This window comes from Centropristis striata, chromosome 5, assembly GCF_030273125.1.
Source record: "Centropristis striata isolate RG_2023a ecotype Rhode Island chromosome 5, C.striata_1.0, whole genome shotgun sequence".
Classification (NCBI taxonomy): Eukaryota; Metazoa; Chordata; class Actinopteri; order Perciformes; family Serranidae; genus Centropristis; species Centropristis striata.
Genome location: NC_081521.1, coordinates 40,491,338 through 40,509,102, shown reverse-complemented (window position 1 = coordinate 40,509,102; position 17,765 = coordinate 40,491,338). Strand labels below are relative to the sequence as shown.

Genomic DNA, 17,765 nt, shown 5'->3' with positions numbered 1-17,765 from the left:
CCTTAATAACCAGGACCACCAGAGTGGGCTTCTAGGGGAGGATCTGTTTTCACTCCAACATCATTACAGACTCCCTCGAGTCCTGCAGCAGAGAAAGATCACCACCCTGTACACAGAGCCCGAGAGCTGCATAGCTCTTCATCGCCACTTTAATAGACTGTAGGTGCACACTCTGCAAGGGTAAACCCTTATATTGGGTCATTAATAAACAGGAGAGAGTCCATGTTCATGTTATCAGAGGCACTGGTGTTAAGATTCCCAACAAAACAGCTGCATATAACATCTTCTTTGTCCTCTCCTTTTAGATTGGATCCCTCCATCACGGCCTGGGATGTGTAAGTAGGCTAAATATACATGAATCACACCATATTTGATCATTTTTCATTCAATATTTCACTGTATGCGCACAGCTTCCTGTGTTTTCTCTGTCCCGGGGCGGTGCACTTAATGCACATCAAACAGGTAGTTTTAGAGGCGGATTAGCCGAAAATTTTGCCCCCGAAGCATCACATCTGTCATCACTGCTCCCTCGGGACCGAATCAAGAGACATAAATTGTTAGGTGGCACTGAGCTGCGGTGTTCACAGATTCTGTGCTCAGCAGGGTGTACATCACTGCTGGGTGCAGTAAAATATACGTAGGTCCCTCATTTGTATGGAGATTATTAGTTATGGGAGGGGCTGTGCAATGATTTAGCACCAGTAGAAGTACATTATTTTGGAATACATTAGTGCTAATAAAACAGTACCGATGGTAAATACTTTTATGTTTTTGGATGCAAGGACTCCTCAAGGTTGGTTACCTCAGTGCATAAGGAAACTTTTGGTAACACTTTACAATAACCATCATTTATAGATGGTAAATAGACCATTTATCAATGGTAAACAGATAGTTTATTAAAGTTTAATCATCATTTATAAACCATATATAGGCCATTTGGAGTGGTAAATAGAAAATGTATTAATGTTGAACTATATATATATATGTATAATATGTATATGTATGTATATGTATATATATTAATATGTATATTAATGTAAGTTGATAGTTACTTTACCATTAAGAAACAATTACATTATAATTATTAGTTTATTAATAATCATTATAACATTTTTAACACCAATGTTAAGTATGTAAATGATTTCAAAATGATGTATAGCACTTTGTAAATGGTTAATAATTGGTTTATAAACCATCTATAAACATCACTTTGATGGTTATTGGAAAGTGTTACCAAACTTTTATAAGAAAGAATAAAGTTAACTATAGCAACAATAATCGATGCTATGTTACCAGATAATTAGGTGAAACAAGCCTGATGAAAACCAACTATTTTTGGATTTAGTTAGTCATTTAGTTAGTTATACAAAAAGATTGACCATACAGGTTTAAAGGGTTAAGTAATAGTGCGAACCTGAGCTTATTGTGCCCACACTTAAAACTTAACCCTTTGATGCACAACATGGGTCTAAAGTGACCCGACAGTTTTTATGTTCTATATCTTTGCAATAATTCATCATTCAGTATTCCAGGTTTTCCTCAATTAGTTTGTTTTTGATCATCATTCATCATAATTTTTATGTTTTCCTTTATTTATTTTGAATAGAATCCCTTTTTCTGTCACTACTCTTCTAATACACAACATGGGTGAAAAATGAGCCATATCCATTTTTTAGCTAAGTAGCTTGTTAAGCTAACTTCTTAGCTAACTTCTTGGCTAAGTATTTAGCTAAGTAGCTTGCTAAGCTAACTACTTAGCTAACTTCTTGGCTAAGTTGTTAGCTTAGCAAGCTACTTAGCCCAGTAGTTAGCTATGTAATAATACAAAATCGTTTTTTCTTCATAAATTATTAGAAACAAAATGAAAATAATGATCTGTTTTATCAAAAACAAGATATTTAAACATACTTAGAATATTCTCTCATAAAATAAGTTGATATCAAAACAGATAGCACAGAAACACAGCAGCATTAAATACCAGGGGAAATAAACGTGGGTCCTTTTTTAGCCATGTTGTGCATCAACAGTGTACCCCAAACTTTACCCAAAAAAACAGCTTGAGATGATCGTAATAGTATTTTTTTTTTACTATTTTCAGTTGTGCAACAGAACAATTCAGGCGTGGTCACGCATGTAAAATTGATATTTTAGAATATTTACTTCCTGTTCACCTCCATTCTTTCTGAGCAAAGGGGCAAATCTTTGCAACTTTGCAAAGTTCAGCTTTGGTAAACTTTGACGGTGATTATTGCCTCAGTCACTGGCCTGCATTTGCTCATGTGTAACTGTGCCCTTAATGGTCAGCTGCAGCCCAAAACATAAGTATCCAAAATGTCACCACATACATCACTGTGAACACAAGGAAGAATGCAAAACACGTAAGAAATTGGAATCTGTCGTCCTTTCGCTTCACCTTCTTTAACCCTATAAAGCCTGAACCATTAAATAATTGCCAGAAAATTTTTTTTTAAACTGGAGTGTTTATTGAACCTGCTGACAGATCATTTAAAAAAAATCTAAAAACAATAGGCATATATGATTTTAATTTGTATCATATTTGATACATCAGTTCTTTTTGTGCAATTTGTTGCTCACAGTTTGTTTTTCTTGAACTAGCAAAAACATATAAAACCCAACATTTTTAACCTTTTAAGACTTTACTTTCTTTTAACATTTTCCTCAAACATGCAAAATATTTCTTTCCATATAACACAACATCATACATCTGCTGATATGAAGTTTTCACGCAGCAATGACTGATCCACCAGTGGAATCTGCATATCATTTTTGCTATATCTTGTATTTTTGTGCAATTTTGTGCTCAGTTTTTTTTTCTTCAACACATGTATACATCAGGTTTTTCAGGAAAAAAATATCACACTGATGATGTTTAGGTCTCAAAAACTTGTGTATCAAATATGATACACTTGGCTTTATAGGGTTAAATTCTGCTAAGGGGAAGAGGTGACTTCTGTTCCTTATTACCTTTTGGACTGAGGCCATAATGACCTCTGAAGTGTTGGTATCTGTGCTCTTTTTTCTGCCTCTAGGTGCTGTCGCTGCCTCATCGCCGGCTGGTGTGTTACTGCCGTCTGTTTGAAGTGCCAGACCCCAACAAGCTGCAGAAGCTGGGCCTGCACCAGCGGGAGATCTTCCTGTTCAACGACCTCCTAGTGGTAAAAGCCCTCTGCTGTCCTCTCTTTCCTTCTCATCGTGTCTCCTTGGAGAAACCTTTAAACCATGGGTCTCAAACTCGCGGCCCGCGGGCCAATTGCGGCCCTCAAGACGATATTTTGTGGCCCCCACCTTGATATGAAAGTTTAATGTGGAAGGTCCCTTTAATTACTTATTTTGGTAACTTTGTGTCTCTTTTTTTTTGGTATTTGTCTTTTTTAAATCATTTTGTGTCTTTTTTGGGTCATTTTGTGGGGTTTTTTGGTCATTTTGTGTCTCTTTTTTTGGTATTTGTGTCTTTTTTAAATCATTTTGTGTCTTTTTTGTGTCATTTTGTGGGTTTTTTTGGTCATTTTGTGTCTTTTTTGGGTCGTTTTGTGTCTTTTTTAAATCATTTTGTGTCTTTTTTGGGTCATTTTGTGGGGTTTTTTGGTCATTTTGTGTCTTTTTTGTGTCATTTTGTGTCTTTTAAATCATTTTGTGTCTTTTTTTTCTAATTTTGTGGGTTTTTTTGGTCATTTTGTGTCTTTTTTGGGTCATTTTGTGTCTTTTTTGGGTCATTTTGTGTCTTTTTTAAATCATTTTGTGTCTTTTTTTCTAATTTTGTGGGTTTTTTTGGTCATTTTGTGTCTTTCTTTGGTCATTTTGTGTCTTTTTTAAAACATTTTGTGTCTTTTTTTCTAATTTTGTGGGGTTTTTTGGTCATTTTGTGTCTTTTTTGGGTCATTTTGTGTCTTTTTTAAATCAATTTGTGTCTTTTTTTCTAATTTTGTGGGGTTTTTTGGTCATTTTGTGTCTTTTTTGGGTCATTTTGTGTCTTTTTTAAATTATTTTGTGTCTTTTTTGGTAATTCTATGTATTTTTTCGTCATTTGGTGTCTTTGCGGCCCCCAGGCAATTTGAGTTTGAGACCCCTGCTTTAAACTATTCTCTTTTCATGATTTCAGGTAACCAAGATTTTCCAGAAGAAGAAGAACTCTGTGACATACAGCTTCAGACAGTCCTTCTCTCTGTATGGGATGCAGGTCATGCTGTTTGAAAATCAGTGTAAGTGGCATTTCCCATTGCTCTGCCTTTGTGCCTGTGGCATGTTGGCTGACAGTGTTTACATCACAGGGTTTGATTCAGCGCAGCAACACATCCAGCTGAAATGGAAGGTCAAACCAATGGGCTGTGACATTGTTTATACTCTCCAAACTTCAGAAAGATTCGCTCAATGTGTTTTAACTTGGTTTTGATCAATGGCCCATGTGTAAGTGTCTCTCCCTCTCTTTGCCACCATCCAGATTACCCAAATGGAATCAGACTTACATCAGCGATACCAGGTGCAGACATCAAAGTCCTCATCAACTTTAATGCGCCCAACCCCCAGGACCGCAAGAAGTTCACAGACGACCTACGAGAGTCCATTGCCGAGGTCCAGGAAATGGAGAAATACAGAATAGAGTGTGAGTTTTTTCCCCTCCCATCCCCCCTCTTACTCTGTCTACCAAAGTAGAAACAGGGCATGGTCCTCATTACTCAACTGCGGCACTTTATGAGGGAGAATGTTTACAGGGTTCACCGGATGGCTAGAAGACGGGAGAACAGTTTTTTTTTTTCTCCAAAAAGCAGGATATTTAAAAAGCAATTCCGTCACGACGACTAAAAACAGGATGTTGGAAATTATGCAGATCAATAGTGGGCATTCAGTGTCTCAGACAGGGAAAGGTGGAAAATGTAGAAGTTCTACAGTCATTCGTTGGCCAGAGTGAGATGTAAAACCGCTGCCACTTACCTCAGTCTTTCCTTGGCTTCCTTTCTGCAGCTGAGCTGGAGAAGCAGAAGGGGGTGGTGAGGCCCAGCATGTCCCAGAGCTCCGGTCTGAAGAAGGAAGCTGGCAACGGCAACATGAACCGCGCCAGTCTGGATGACACCTACGCCATGGGTGAGGGCCTGAAGAGGAGCGCCCTCAGCAGCTCCCTGCGAGACCTCTCCGAAGCAGGTACAGCCAAAACGTCTTTGTTTCTACCAGCCGGTTCTTCTAACGGAAAAGTCCTTCTGTCTCCTTCTGTCATCCACCTCTCTGTGATGATGTCGAGGGGATAAAAATAGCAAAATGTTGTTTCACGGCACCATACATTGACTTAAGTGTTTCCCCTTTAAAGGAATACTCCACCGTTTTTTCATATTAAAACATGTTATTCGGGTAAGTAAGACAAGTTGATACAGACCTCTTGCGTCTCAATGCGTGCACTCAATCGCCCTGGCGCGCGGCGCCACTTGGCTAGCACTTAGCTTAGCCCAGTTCATTCATTAGGATCCAAACAGATGGACAGTTAGAAGCAGTAATATCATCACTTCCGCTCCCTCTCACTTCCGTCAGGAGTGATGATATTACTGCGCCGAGTCGAAGTGCTCCCAAGTGCTATTCCGCCATACATTATAGTTCTCCTTTTTATCCGCTTAGAAAAGCGCCACGTTTTATTTTGTGTCGCCATACTTGGTCGTTTAACTACTCGTGTAGCTGTATTTAAATAGGGAAAACGTGGAGGAGTTTGGTCGCTTCTAACTGTCCATCTGTTTGGATCCTAATGAATGAACTGGGCTAAGCTACGTGCTAGCCAAGTAGCGCCGCGCGCCAGGGCGATTGAGTGCACGCATTGAGACGCAAGAGGTCTGTATCAACTCGTCTTACTTGACCGAATAACATGTTTTAATATGAAAAAACGGTGGAGTGTTCCTTTAAAGGGATAGTTCAGATTTATTGGAGTGGGGTTGAATGAGGTCATAGTCTTCGTATTACCTACAGTAGATGGCAGTCAACAACCCACCAGTTGAGAGAAGTAGGCAGGAGCTAGTTACCACTAACCATCAACGTATTTACACCACCTAAAAAAAATGAATATAAATATAAATGTACGCTATAACTAGAATATTTTCACCACTTTACCTTGCTCTCAGACATCCCTGTTAATGTTGATGTTGGGGGAGGAGAGGCCATTCTTTCTAATCGAAGCCACTAGACCAGTGATTCCCAACCCAGGGGGGGCCCAAAGATCCACAGGGGGTCGCAAAGCCCTCTTGATTTTAAGGCGTGTAATAAATCTAACGGGTTAAATATATACAACTATACCCATACATTTGAAAAAAGCCAATCTACAAGCTCACAACACATGGCAAGGCTTCATGCACGTTTGAATGTCTGCTAAGTAATTTAGCGTAAATTTAAACCTCTTAAAATCGAAAGTCAAGGCAAAGCAAGGCAAGTTTATTTGTATAGCACAATTCAACACAAGGTAATTCAAAGTGCTTTACATAAACATTAAAAACAGCAAGACACAATTGAAAACAGTAAAAAGAGTCAATTAAAACAGGGAAATAGAAATAAAAATATAAATAGGATAGGCTGAGTCTCTGACTAGTATGTTATGATCAACTGTGTCAAATGCAGCACTGAGATCCAGTAAAACCAGGACAGAGGATTTTCCTGCATCAGTGTTCAGATGAATATCATTTAAGACTTTGATAAGTACAGTCTCAGTGCTGTGGTGTCGCCGAAATCCAGACTGAAATGTGTTAAAAAGATTATTTTGCATCATAAATGCATGAATTTGCTCAAAAACAACCTTTTCAATGATTTTCCCCAGAAATGGCAGATTTGATATTGGCCTATAGTTACTAATTGTTATTAAAGTCCACACAAACTTGGTGTCCCGTCAAAGCAGAAACTACGCTGATTACAAAGATATGTGTCACATCACTGTTCGGCAAAAACTCGGCGAGCTAGCCCCCAAGGAGGGGGGGGGGTCTGCAAAGTTTACAATAGTAAAAATGTGGGTCCCTCAAGAAAAAGGTTGGGAATCACTGCACTAGACTACATTGACAAAAACATTTTCATTTGACCTCACAGAAGAGGGGAGATGCTGCTCTACCTCCGCCTCATTATTTTAGTTTGTTTGTATCGTTGTGTGACATTGGTGAATCGAAACTATACCTTTAAATCACCAAAGTCACACAATACACACACAAATTAAACAATCAAGGCAGACCAGCAACTCCTGCATTCTGTAAAATTACTGTTTTTGTCAATGGAGTCTGGTGGCTTTGATTTAGACCAGTAGTTCTCAACCTTTTTGAGTCGCGACCCCCAATTTAACATGCATGTTGTCCGCGACCCCCGCTCACTGAACAGAATCTCACACGCACAGTTCAGATCACCCAAAAAAGAAACAAAGTGACCAAAAAAGACACAAAATGACCAAAAAAGACACAAAATGACTAAAAAAAGACACAAAATGCCCAAAAAAGGAAACAAAATGACCAAAAAAGACACAAATTGACTAGAAAATGATCAAAAAAAGACACAAAATGACCAAATAAGACACAAAATGACAAAAAAAACACAAAATGACCCAAAAAAACATGACCCAAACAACACAAAGACATTAGGTGACCAAAAAGACTAAAAGACTAAAACACATGAACACTTGAACACACAAAAATGACTGAAAAAAGACCCAAAAATGACCAAAAAAAGGTAACAAAATGACCAAAAAGACACAAAATGACCAAAAAAGACACAAAATTATTTTAAAAAAGACACAAAATGACACAAAATGACTTAAAAAAGACACAAAATGCCCAAAAAAAGGAAACAAAATGACCAAAAAAGACACAAATTGACTAGAAAATGATCAAAAAAAGACACAAAATGACCAAATAAGACACAAAATGACAAAAAAAACACAAAATGACCCCAAAAAAAAGACCTAAAAGACTAAAACACATGAACACTTTAACACAGTGGAGACAGAGCTGACTTCCAAAATGATTTGGCGACCCCCAGAAATCATCTTGCGACCCCAATTGGGGTCCCGACCCCAAGGTTGAGAATAGCTGATTTAGAGCATAGAAAACGGCTTTGTTTCCCCCTGCATCAACTCAAACTGTCTGTTGGCAATGTAAAGTAGTTAACATATTTTAAATATAGTAGACAATTATAGTTTTTGCTGCCCCCTTCATTACTCCTGCCTGCTTCTTCAGCTGAGGCTGTGTGGACAGATGTCTACTTTAGATATTACACTATAAGGACCTCATTTAACCCCACTTCAATAAATCCAAGCTATCCCTTTAAATCCACTATATAACTCACTCATGATTGGATAGTTTGTTCTGATGATGTTTAACCTCAGCATACTTTGCTTTAGCCGTGACTGAAGGTGTGCTCCACCTTTTTACTATTCCAAGACTGAATATAGACCGATTTAAGAAGAAGAAATGCAGATTTGTCTTCTCAGTGATGAATGAAATTGACGGGCAGTTCTCACCCCCTGATCATCTGGATGAGTTTTATTTCTGAACATTTCCATTCATGTTTTTAATCGTCACTTCTTCTTTTTTTTACCTCACACTTTTGCACTCCTAAGTTGGTTTTACTCAAATACATTTCATGATAATCTTCCGTTACGTTTTATCAAACACCATTTGCCATTTCCTCTCACGTATATTTGTGAACCAAACAAACCAGTGCTGATGTGTACCATTCCTAAGCAGCAACAAGATCAAGATTTAGCTTCAGTCTTGGCGTTTAAAGTCATTCCACATCCATGAATATCAGTGTTTAGCGCAGCCGCTCTGTCTCTGAAGCAAGAATACATTTCATTCATTACAGATAACAGCTATGTGAAGTTATCGGGTGATTAACACGATAACAAAATGAAATCCAGTCAGGGGTCTGCCTCACTGTTGGTAATACAATACGCTTTGTTCTTATGATCACTACCGCAATGGGAAATGATAGGTCAGTCAGAGAAGAAGCCTGTAGAAGTCCCTTCGCCCTCCTGTGTCCTGTGTTTTTGGATGCAGGATGTAGCATGTTAGTGGGGTCATTTTTGTTAAGTGTTTTCTTTTTCCTTTCCTGCCATACTCCCATTTCATGTGTATTTACTGTGTTATTTCCATACACATCAGGTATTTTCCTGTTTATGTGTGATTATTGGTCATGTATCATTGGCTGAGTGTGCCTAACAACGGCAAAAAGTGCTCTGTTCGCCCTCAGACCTGTATATGCCTGTACATCCCATGTGCAACAGCCACTGTATTGCTTTTGATGTGTCTCCTCCTTCGTGACTGTCACTGAGACTGGCTTTTCGCCAACCTTTTGAAAATCCTCATCTTAACAAACGGGTTGTCATTATCCTATCAAGTCGAAAAATCTGAGAAAATTTGGTTTTGGCATCAAAAAAGTAGCCTGCAATATTTTAGTCAAACTTCACTTTTGGACATTTCCTTGGTCTGCCAGACTTGATGAGTCCATATTTGTTGTGATTTATAGAAATTAATTCAAAATTTTAAGCAGTTCGAAGTGCGCTTTTAAGGCTTAAATCACTGAATTTCAATGCAGCTTTAGTTTTTCAGCCTTTACAGTTAGCCACCTGTCACCCACCACCCTCCCAGGCCTGAACGCGCTCCCCCCCCTTCCCGCCCATATTTGGACCTTACTCACAGTCACAATCCACTGCACTGCCCCCTTCGGGACTGGTGGGCGGCCTAAACGTGTGTAGTCAATCCAGGAGTGCTGTCGATCTCTAATCTGTGGTATTGCATGTCTCGGGCAGGCAAGCGGGGGCGTCGCAGCAGTGCAGGATCACTAGACAGCAATATGGAAGTAAGTTGGAAGCAGCTGGTATCCAAGCTACTCTCTATGTGATGATGTGCACTGTGAAAACACACCATTTATTTTTGGTCTTACACCTTCTTTGCTTCATAGACTCAGTCCATTTGTTTGGATCATTTATTTTTCTTCCTGGGATGCCTTATAAACCTGCTTGCCTCAGTTAGTGTGCATGCATGGGTTGCCTGCCTCTGATCCTGCCCCCCTTTTTTGGAAGCCAGAGATCTCCTGTTTTGGTCATGTTATATGACCAATATACACTTTATCTTCAAACAAGCATGACTCTACTAATCCCTCCTCTGATCCCTCCCCTTGTCGCCTGTCTCTGTCTTTCATTCAATCACATCCAAGCGGTTTTCATTTGGTTCTTTTTTTCAGTGGCAGGGTGGTAGCTCTGTGAGACACTAGGACACTGTTCATCTCCTGCAGCCTCCTTTCTTTTTTCCCTTATCCACAACTTCTCTTAAATGCTGTAAGGTTCAGGGAGGAACGTAGCCTTCATAGTGAGAGGTCTACTGATGGGCTTCACACGGACTTATAAAAAAGATGTGGATTTCATTCATTCATCTTTCCCTCATTCCATGTGTCCATGAGTTCATGTGTTGGGTTGAAGTCTGGGACCCTGAAAATTTCATTCTGCTTTCAAAGACGTCGTGTTGTCTTTCTCCAGTCGTAGATGAAGCATGCACTAAAGGAAAAGCCTTTTTTTTTTTTTTAGGAGAATTCAAACCTGGATAGTGAGCAGTGTTGGACCTTAAAAGTGGAGGAAAAGTGTCCAGGCCTGTTGTAAAGTCTGCACACCAGAGCTTAGTTCCTCCTGCCTTCTGACTTCTAGTTGAATGCTAACGTGTGGATGCTGAGTTTGCCTGTCACATCCTCTGCATGTGGAAACTATTGTAACAAGTTGCATGTGTGACTCTTAGAGGGTTTGGCACACTGACTGAAATGAAGATGAAATGTTGTCTTTTCTACCCGTGTTGATGTCATTATTTATGCTCCTGATGGTATTTATGTAATTACTCTTGTTACAGATTTACGGTTTGAAGCCAGTTAGTCTCTTTACAGCAGAAAACAGGCTCCCTTCATCTTGAAGCTGAATTATTCCTAGTGTTGCTGCTGCCTACCATGACAACATTTTTAGTTTCTCATTTGCATGCCCTATAACATTTTGCTACTTGTTTATCTAAAATAAGAAAGCTGTGAATTCATCCTGCTGGTGCCTTGTAGCTGTAGTTTAGTAGCTGTTGTGCAGCAGCACGTGTACAGTGTCTGACGGACATGCTGTTACCTTTTTTTCCCGCCTGCAGGGGTCCATCATTAGCAGTCCACACACACGCCGGAGAGCCACCACCCCACGTGAGGGCGCACCCCGCGGCCATCCCTCCATCCCTAACTCAGCATCGACCTCCATCCTTGGGTCGCTCTTTGGCAGCAAGCGAGGCAAACCGTCATCCCAGAGCCACTCCCCTTTCCCCGCCCCGGGTCAGCCCACTCTCATATCCCACAAGCCCCACCCCACCAACCTGCACCACACAGCACAGGTAGCACACACAGTCCAGCTCCACGGTCACCACTCGCAGTACTGCCAAGTCCCGCAGAACCCGCCGCCTTACCACCACCACCACCACTACCACCCCCCTCCTCACACGCAGTACCACCAGCACCCGGGCTACGCCGCACACGCTCACCAACAGCCCCATTCACAGCACAGCCATTACAGCCAGCATCCCCATCACGCCTCACACTCCCAGCATGCCCCTCACCATCACAGTCAGCAAGGTTCGGCACCTGGCGGACCTAAACCGAAACACAGTGGCATCAGCACCGTAGTGTGATGCTCCTCACACGGAGAGGAGGAGCGAGGAGGGGACTTGATAAAGGAGGGACAATTGCTTACACCAAAGGGACTGACAGCAGAACTCTATGGCCTGTCCACTGTGTTTTACCGCTGCTGTGATGGGAACCAATCACACGCAGCCACCTTTTTCACCTCCAGGTCCAACTAATATGCAGGATGGAAATCGGACACAAATCTTCCACCAGGGGCCTTTTACTAGTTTGCCTGATCATGGGCCTGGCCCCATCAGCGTTTTTTGTGGGCGGGGTTCTGTACAGGAAGATGCTCTAGCATTTTCCACACACACACACACACACACACACACACACCGCCCGGCCGGCCGTGACGGCTGTGGAGAAAAGCTCTCTCAACAAGCCGCTCCCCCACTGCTTCATTCCTTCAATATCCCGTCTTACCTTCACATAATCAGGAGGAAAGACCACCTGAGACGAGAACATGGCTGACTGTTTTCTCTGTCACAATGATGGCATCATTTCTCGTGCACAGCCTTTCAGAAGTCGACTTTCTTTGGTTTGCAGATCCTCCCATCATATGAATGCAATTTGTCGTTGCCTCCCGTAGAGCTCATATGTAGTGAACAACCTAGATATAATCATTTCACACTAACTTAAATCAAAGGACAGGTAAACAACTGAGTCTCAGTCATTGTAGTTCTAGTGCTGTATTTACTGTAGATGACAGCTATATGTGTTGTCTCCTAGCTCTCATAAATAAATGTGCCAATTATTAATGCATAATCTATTTAGTCAAGACTTCATGTACAGTATATTGTGCGTAAAGTAATTTGTAAGATTATACTTACAATTATTATTATCAGCAAAAATGAATTTTATCAGTATTATACTGACTCTGTGGTAACAGGATGTAGATCTGAAAGGAGTGAACTCCCATTCAGTCCGGCCTATAATCTATTCTGGAATTTTTGCCTTTCAAACGGATCAGAAGGAGCTTCTGGATGGCAGCTGTTGCATATATGGGCCTCGGTACGCTGTGATGTCACAGCTGAGGCCTCAAAGCAGACTTTTCCTGTCAACTTTCATGAATGATAAACTGGGCTCGTCGTCGGTTGTTTTAATCTCAGTTTACGTCTCATACCGTGGCTGCTCAAACTGTAAAAAGTAACAAAGATTACCTGAAAAGACATTTTAAATACACTCAAAGTTCAAATGTTACAAACGGACCCACGAAAAGCATTGAACACGTCAAGTCTGTTGCCTTTAAGATATGCGACAGCTGCTTTCTCCGCTCTTAAATCAAAAAAACAAACACTTTTGAAATCTTTTTTTGCCTTGTTTAGTATATTTTTTTTATTCACCAACAAGGTGTGGTGAGTGAATAAAATCAGTTCTTACACAGTGAAGTATTTTTTTCATCTTTTTTCTATCATATGTGCAATATCTTTGTAATGATTTTGTACATTAAGAACAAGCAAGGTGTCCCTCCAATTTGTGCGTTTTTTTTTTTCGTTCATGTTGCATCATTATTTATTTATTTTTTTGTTTTTGACCCCTGTCAGAGTCTTTCTCAGTAAATTAATGTGTGGCTGTCCTCGTGGTCTTATGAGAGGCACAGACTTGGAGTTCAGTGGAATGTCTAGTAAGTGATTTTTGCATGTAATGTTATTAATGTGAGGCTATCCCTCTGCACATTGTATAACAAATCAGTGTTACCATAGCAAGTTTAAGTGCAATCATGTTCAGAAAATGCAGACTTGTACTGAGAGTGGAAGTCTGTTATCTTGTTGTCCAGAACGAGATTCAGGTGAAAAAAATATCTTTTTTCATTTAAGAATATATAAATACTTACTTACACAGTTCACAATGGAAAGAGGAATGTGTATATATATTTTAATAAAAGGAATATGCTTCTCTTTGGGCTGAACAGAAATATTTTGCTGGATAAGCACATATGAAAGAACACTTTCATTTTTTCAGGAAATGCAGTTATAATATACAAAATGCAAACTGAACAAAGGAACTGGGTATATGTAAAGAATAACTTTCTACATTCTACAAATAAGAGTCTATTCTAGTGTGTAAACTAGTGACAGTAAACTGTTTGTCCCAATATTCAGGTTGTAAATGTATTTTAACATTCACAAAGAAAACCATTGCCATAAGTCAGGCTTATTCTCACACATTTCTCCTCATGTGAATTAAGAAGGAACGTTCAGATGGCAGACATATCACATATAATGATCAGTTGAATGTGTCTTTCCATTGATTTCATATATTTTGCTATTAATTCTGAAATCGTGGGATGATGTAAAACCGAGGAATCTGTTTATTTTGGTGTGTGTTGTAGTGCTTCAGTTGTCTCCAGTCATTCTTTGTGAGAAAGTACCCCAACAATGCACTGCATGGATCATCATGTGTCCTATTCACTGTGAGCTGATGGGGAGAAAAAAAAAATCAGCCTATCAATTTTGACTTTTGGTTTTGATTTTAATTTGGAATTTCCTGATGTTGACGTGTTCTTGTTGCTCCATGTTAGACTGGTAGTTATTCAAGCTCGGCATGCATTTCATCAAAGCCATTGTGTAAATTACAAACATAAAGAACATTGCACTTCTGTTTCTGAGGGCTTTCATCGTGTAAATATGGGATTTTGGTGTGCAAAGTGATGAACTGCTTGGAAGGAGGGTTTATCTTTATGAAGCTGTAAAGGGACCAAGACGGGGGTTAACACAGCTGTACATAATGTGTATATGATCAGTGCTCTATTCTGATATCTGCAGTTATGATCAGGATGTATATACATAACCTCACAGATGGATACGAGGGGTGATATATGAACATATCGATTGTCTCTGCCTGCAGCTGTCGTGAACTGACATTTTGCTGTAGAAATAAAAAAACAGACTGTTAGAAAGTCCGCTGCCATTTACATCCAGCTCTCTTTTCATACATGCAACCCCTTCACACACACACACAGATAAACATACACACATCCTGCTGCAAGCTGTTCAGTCTGGCGTGAGACACATTTAAAAAAAAAAAAAAAAAAAAAAGGAAAAGACAAGAATGGCCTCATTTATATGTGCATTCTGTTTGTACAGTGAGTAGTGAGTCAGTAAGACCCCAGTTATTGTAAAACTTCAACTGTGACAATGTTGAGAACGCAAAATAAACAAATATATGACTTATGGTACACATGTGTTGTTTTTGCTCTCCAGTGTACATGAAGTAGAAAATCTTGTGTCCTATTGAGTCAGCTCTCAGTGTGAATCAAAGGGAAACTAGACTGTTTTTCCTCCATTTTGTATAATGCATTTTGCATTAGTGCCTTATCTTTAGGCTCCCGTATCTTCCACTTCCAGACTCCAGCATGACTTTCCATTACTTAATATTGCTCACTTCCACTAGAGGGCATGCAGTAAAGTGCTTTAAAATGAAAAGGAAAATCTGTGCCATCACACCACCTATGGGCCAAAAGTGAGAATGATTCTTCTTAATCTGACCTCTCCGTTTGAAATCCCTTCTCTGAAGCTGTGAAAGTGAGGATTATTTTCTTGGATTGCATATTTTCTTGGACATATTTCCATTTTGCTTTGCAGCTCAGAATTTCCTTTAAGAAACATTTGCTCTTTGGCCTCAAGCTCATTCAGTATTTGGCTTTCAAAATATCTCACAGGTAAATTTAAATTCACACAAAACTGCACATGCTTCAAGCTTTATTTTTGCAGTAAAGTGCCCCAGTGTGCCCTCAGTTTAGGCTGTCAGTACTAAACTTTGTGTGGGAGAGCTCCAGATAGCCTCCGCCACTGTTTTTATTAGATAGACTCTTATCTCCTTTAAGCAGATGGATTTCCTTCATTAGAAATGCGCCATAACCGTGCAGTGTTATTGGTGCGTTGCTCACCCTGACGTTGCTCTGTACTGTGTGTGTGATAACTCAGTTTGACAACACGTCAATTACAAAACAGGGGAACCTCGAGTTCAGCAGAACTTTTGAAACATTCTTCAATGCAACATTGGACTAGAACGGTGAATATATAATTACATTTTAAGGATGACTGGCACCACAAGAGGCAACTTCCAAGTTGGCTTGACTTGAAAAGGTTTGTAAATTATATAATTTAATGTATTCTATTTGTCATTTAGCTTCAGGATACACGGGAATGTTTAGAATCTTTCACCTCATAGATCCATTTTGGGCGTAAACAATAAAATCAGTAATAAGTTTTGGTGTTTGGCGCTTAACCCATAAGAACCCAGACCCAGTAATACTTAAAGGAAAATGATGGGGATATACCACAGACCAAGTTGACCACATAGAACACATTTATGATGGGGTTTGTTTTGTTTTTTAAATCTACCCCTAAATGTCAAAGATCTGTGATGTGACATTGGGCATTTATGGTATTTATGTTTATGATATTTCTTATTTTAAAATAGAAAAACTAGACACTTTTTCTACTTACTGAGACACAAATTTGCCTTTTTCTTTACATCTCCACAACATAAATCAAAATAGTGACATTAATAGTGCTGTTTAACAATAAATTATTTTCCAGATTTTTAAAAACAAATAACCATTTGCCTTTTTGTTTGCATCTACATAACATATATCAAAACTGTGACTTTAATATGTTCAGGAAATATGGTCAGAACAAGTTAAATGCAATACAGGACAAACTATTAACGGATTAGATTTGTTAAATGGGTTTAGACTTAACCTCCTAACAAAAAATATGTTTATTTTTAAATCACTTCTTGTCACAGCGAGTGTTTGTTACACGGGTGTCACCATAGGTTCTTATGGGTTATTGTTATTATTGTCCTGATGCATAGTTTTATGGATACTGTTTGGTATGCACTGAAAAAAATCCTCTTTGCAGACTGGAAATGAAACGTGCAAATCGGGATTAACCTCTTCCTTTTCCTGCAGGATGCTCTCCAGTTTAATCTTAGCTGCCGTCCTTGTCTGGGCCACATTAAGTGCACACACTACCAGTCAAGCCTGCCTATGTTCAGACCGCCTGCCTGCTGGTCTGCAGGTCAACTGCAGCTCTTCAAACCTCATGGAGCTGCCTGGCCTGCCCGCAGACACAACAGAGCTCCATGTGCAGGACAACCGGCTCACCTCAGTGTCTCCAGGCCTCTTTGACAAGCTGGTCGGTCTGAAAAAGGCCTCACTATCTGGGAATCCCTTCCACTGTGACTGTAGGATCCAATACCTGAGGAACTGGTTGCTGAAGAATGATGCTGTTGCCACCAGGAAGCCAACCTGTGCCAGTCCCAGCTCTGTTGCTCAGAGGGCCATCGTTGATCTCAGCGATGATTTCTTCTCTTCCTGCGCCCCGGAAAACTGCACCGGCGCCGCTTATAACGCCGTGATGGGAGCGATGCTATGCTGCCTTGTTGTTCTGCTTCTGTGGAGCTTGAGACTAGCAAAAACATCCACCTTCATTCTCTCCATATATGGGAGACATGCGGGATTCGAGGCGGGCTCTTTGCGCTCACTGAAGCCCAAACACAGGAGGAGGCTGCAGACTGCACAGTCAGCCTCCAGCCTGGATACTTTCACTTTTACAGAGGATCAAGAGAGACCACTTCTCAACATGGAGTTACTGCCACAAGTACTGGATGTGTTGCACAAGAAGCACAATATCAAAATAAAGGCCACCTGAGGGACCTACCGCAGTGGAATCATAAAAACACTACAAGTGGCACTTAGAGTTGATGGCAGCACAGTGGATTTCTTTGTTTTTTTTGCAGTGAGCTGACTTTAATGCTTTAACCCTCCTGTTATGTTGCGGGTCAAATTGACCCATTTCAAAGTTTAAAAATCCCCCCCAAAAATCCTTAAAAGTAGTTTTTTTTAATAAAAATTAAAAAAAATTACATTTAAAATAACATTAAAAAAAAAGAAAGTCATGTTAACTATTGTATTTTATGTGTAGATCTTTCCAATGTACATAAAAAAAGTTTTAACATGCATTTATGAAAAACGAGTGAATTATCCTCATTGAACCATGATCTGTTCATATCCATTCATAAATATTGATGGAAATGGTTAGTAATAGAGTTATTAATGAAATAATAAACAATGTTTATTGGGATTTTTTTTTTAGTTT

At 39.7% G+C, this 17,765-nt stretch overlaps 2 protein-coding genes across 5 annotated transcripts in view; both read left to right on the top strand.

The window, feature by feature from the left end:
• LOC131972114 (IQ motif and SEC7 domain-containing protein 1-like) overlaps window positions 1-14,836 on the top strand; it is a 139,900-nt gene extending 125,064 nt beyond the window's left edge. For 3 of the 4 annotated variants that reach the window (XM_059333878.1, XM_059333880.1, XM_059333879.1), the window contains 7 exons: window positions 306-335; window positions 3,051-3,176; window positions 4,121-4,220; window positions 4,460-4,621; window positions 4,981-5,157; window positions 9,773-9,822; window positions 11,136-14,836. In XM_059333878.1, the coding sequence (XP_059189861.1) occupies window positions 306-335; window positions 3,051-3,176; window positions 4,121-4,220; window positions 4,460-4,621; window positions 4,981-5,157; window positions 9,773-9,822; window positions 11,136-11,663 (1,173 nt within the window). In that variant the 3' untranslated portion in view covers window positions 11,664-14,836. The remainder of the gene's footprint in view (window positions 1-305; window positions 336-3,050; window positions 3,177-4,120; window positions 4,221-4,459; window positions 4,622-4,980; window positions 5,158-9,772; window positions 9,823-11,135) is intronic. The other variant, XM_059333881.1, reaches the window with a different exon arrangement.
• Window positions 14,837-15,384: 548 nt separating this feature from the next.
• gp9 (glycoprotein IX platelet) lies at window positions 15,385-17,550 on the top strand. Its single transcript, XM_059333925.1, has 2 exons — window positions 15,385-15,746; window positions 16,577-17,550. The coding sequence occupies exon 2, from the start codon at window positions 16,578-16,580 to the stop codon at window positions 17,316-17,318; it is 741 nt and encodes a 246-aa protein (XP_059189908.1). The 5' UTR covers window positions 15,385-15,746; window position 16,577; the 3' UTR covers window positions 17,319-17,550.
• The last annotated feature ends 215 nt before the right edge of the window (window positions 17,551-17,765 follow it).

Bases quoted from the DNA above. Each gene is read 5' to 3' on its own strand.
- gp9 (XM_059333925.1), top strand. From the start codon at position 16,578: ATGCTCTCCAGTTTAATCTTAGCTGCCGTCCTTGTCTGGGCCACATTA.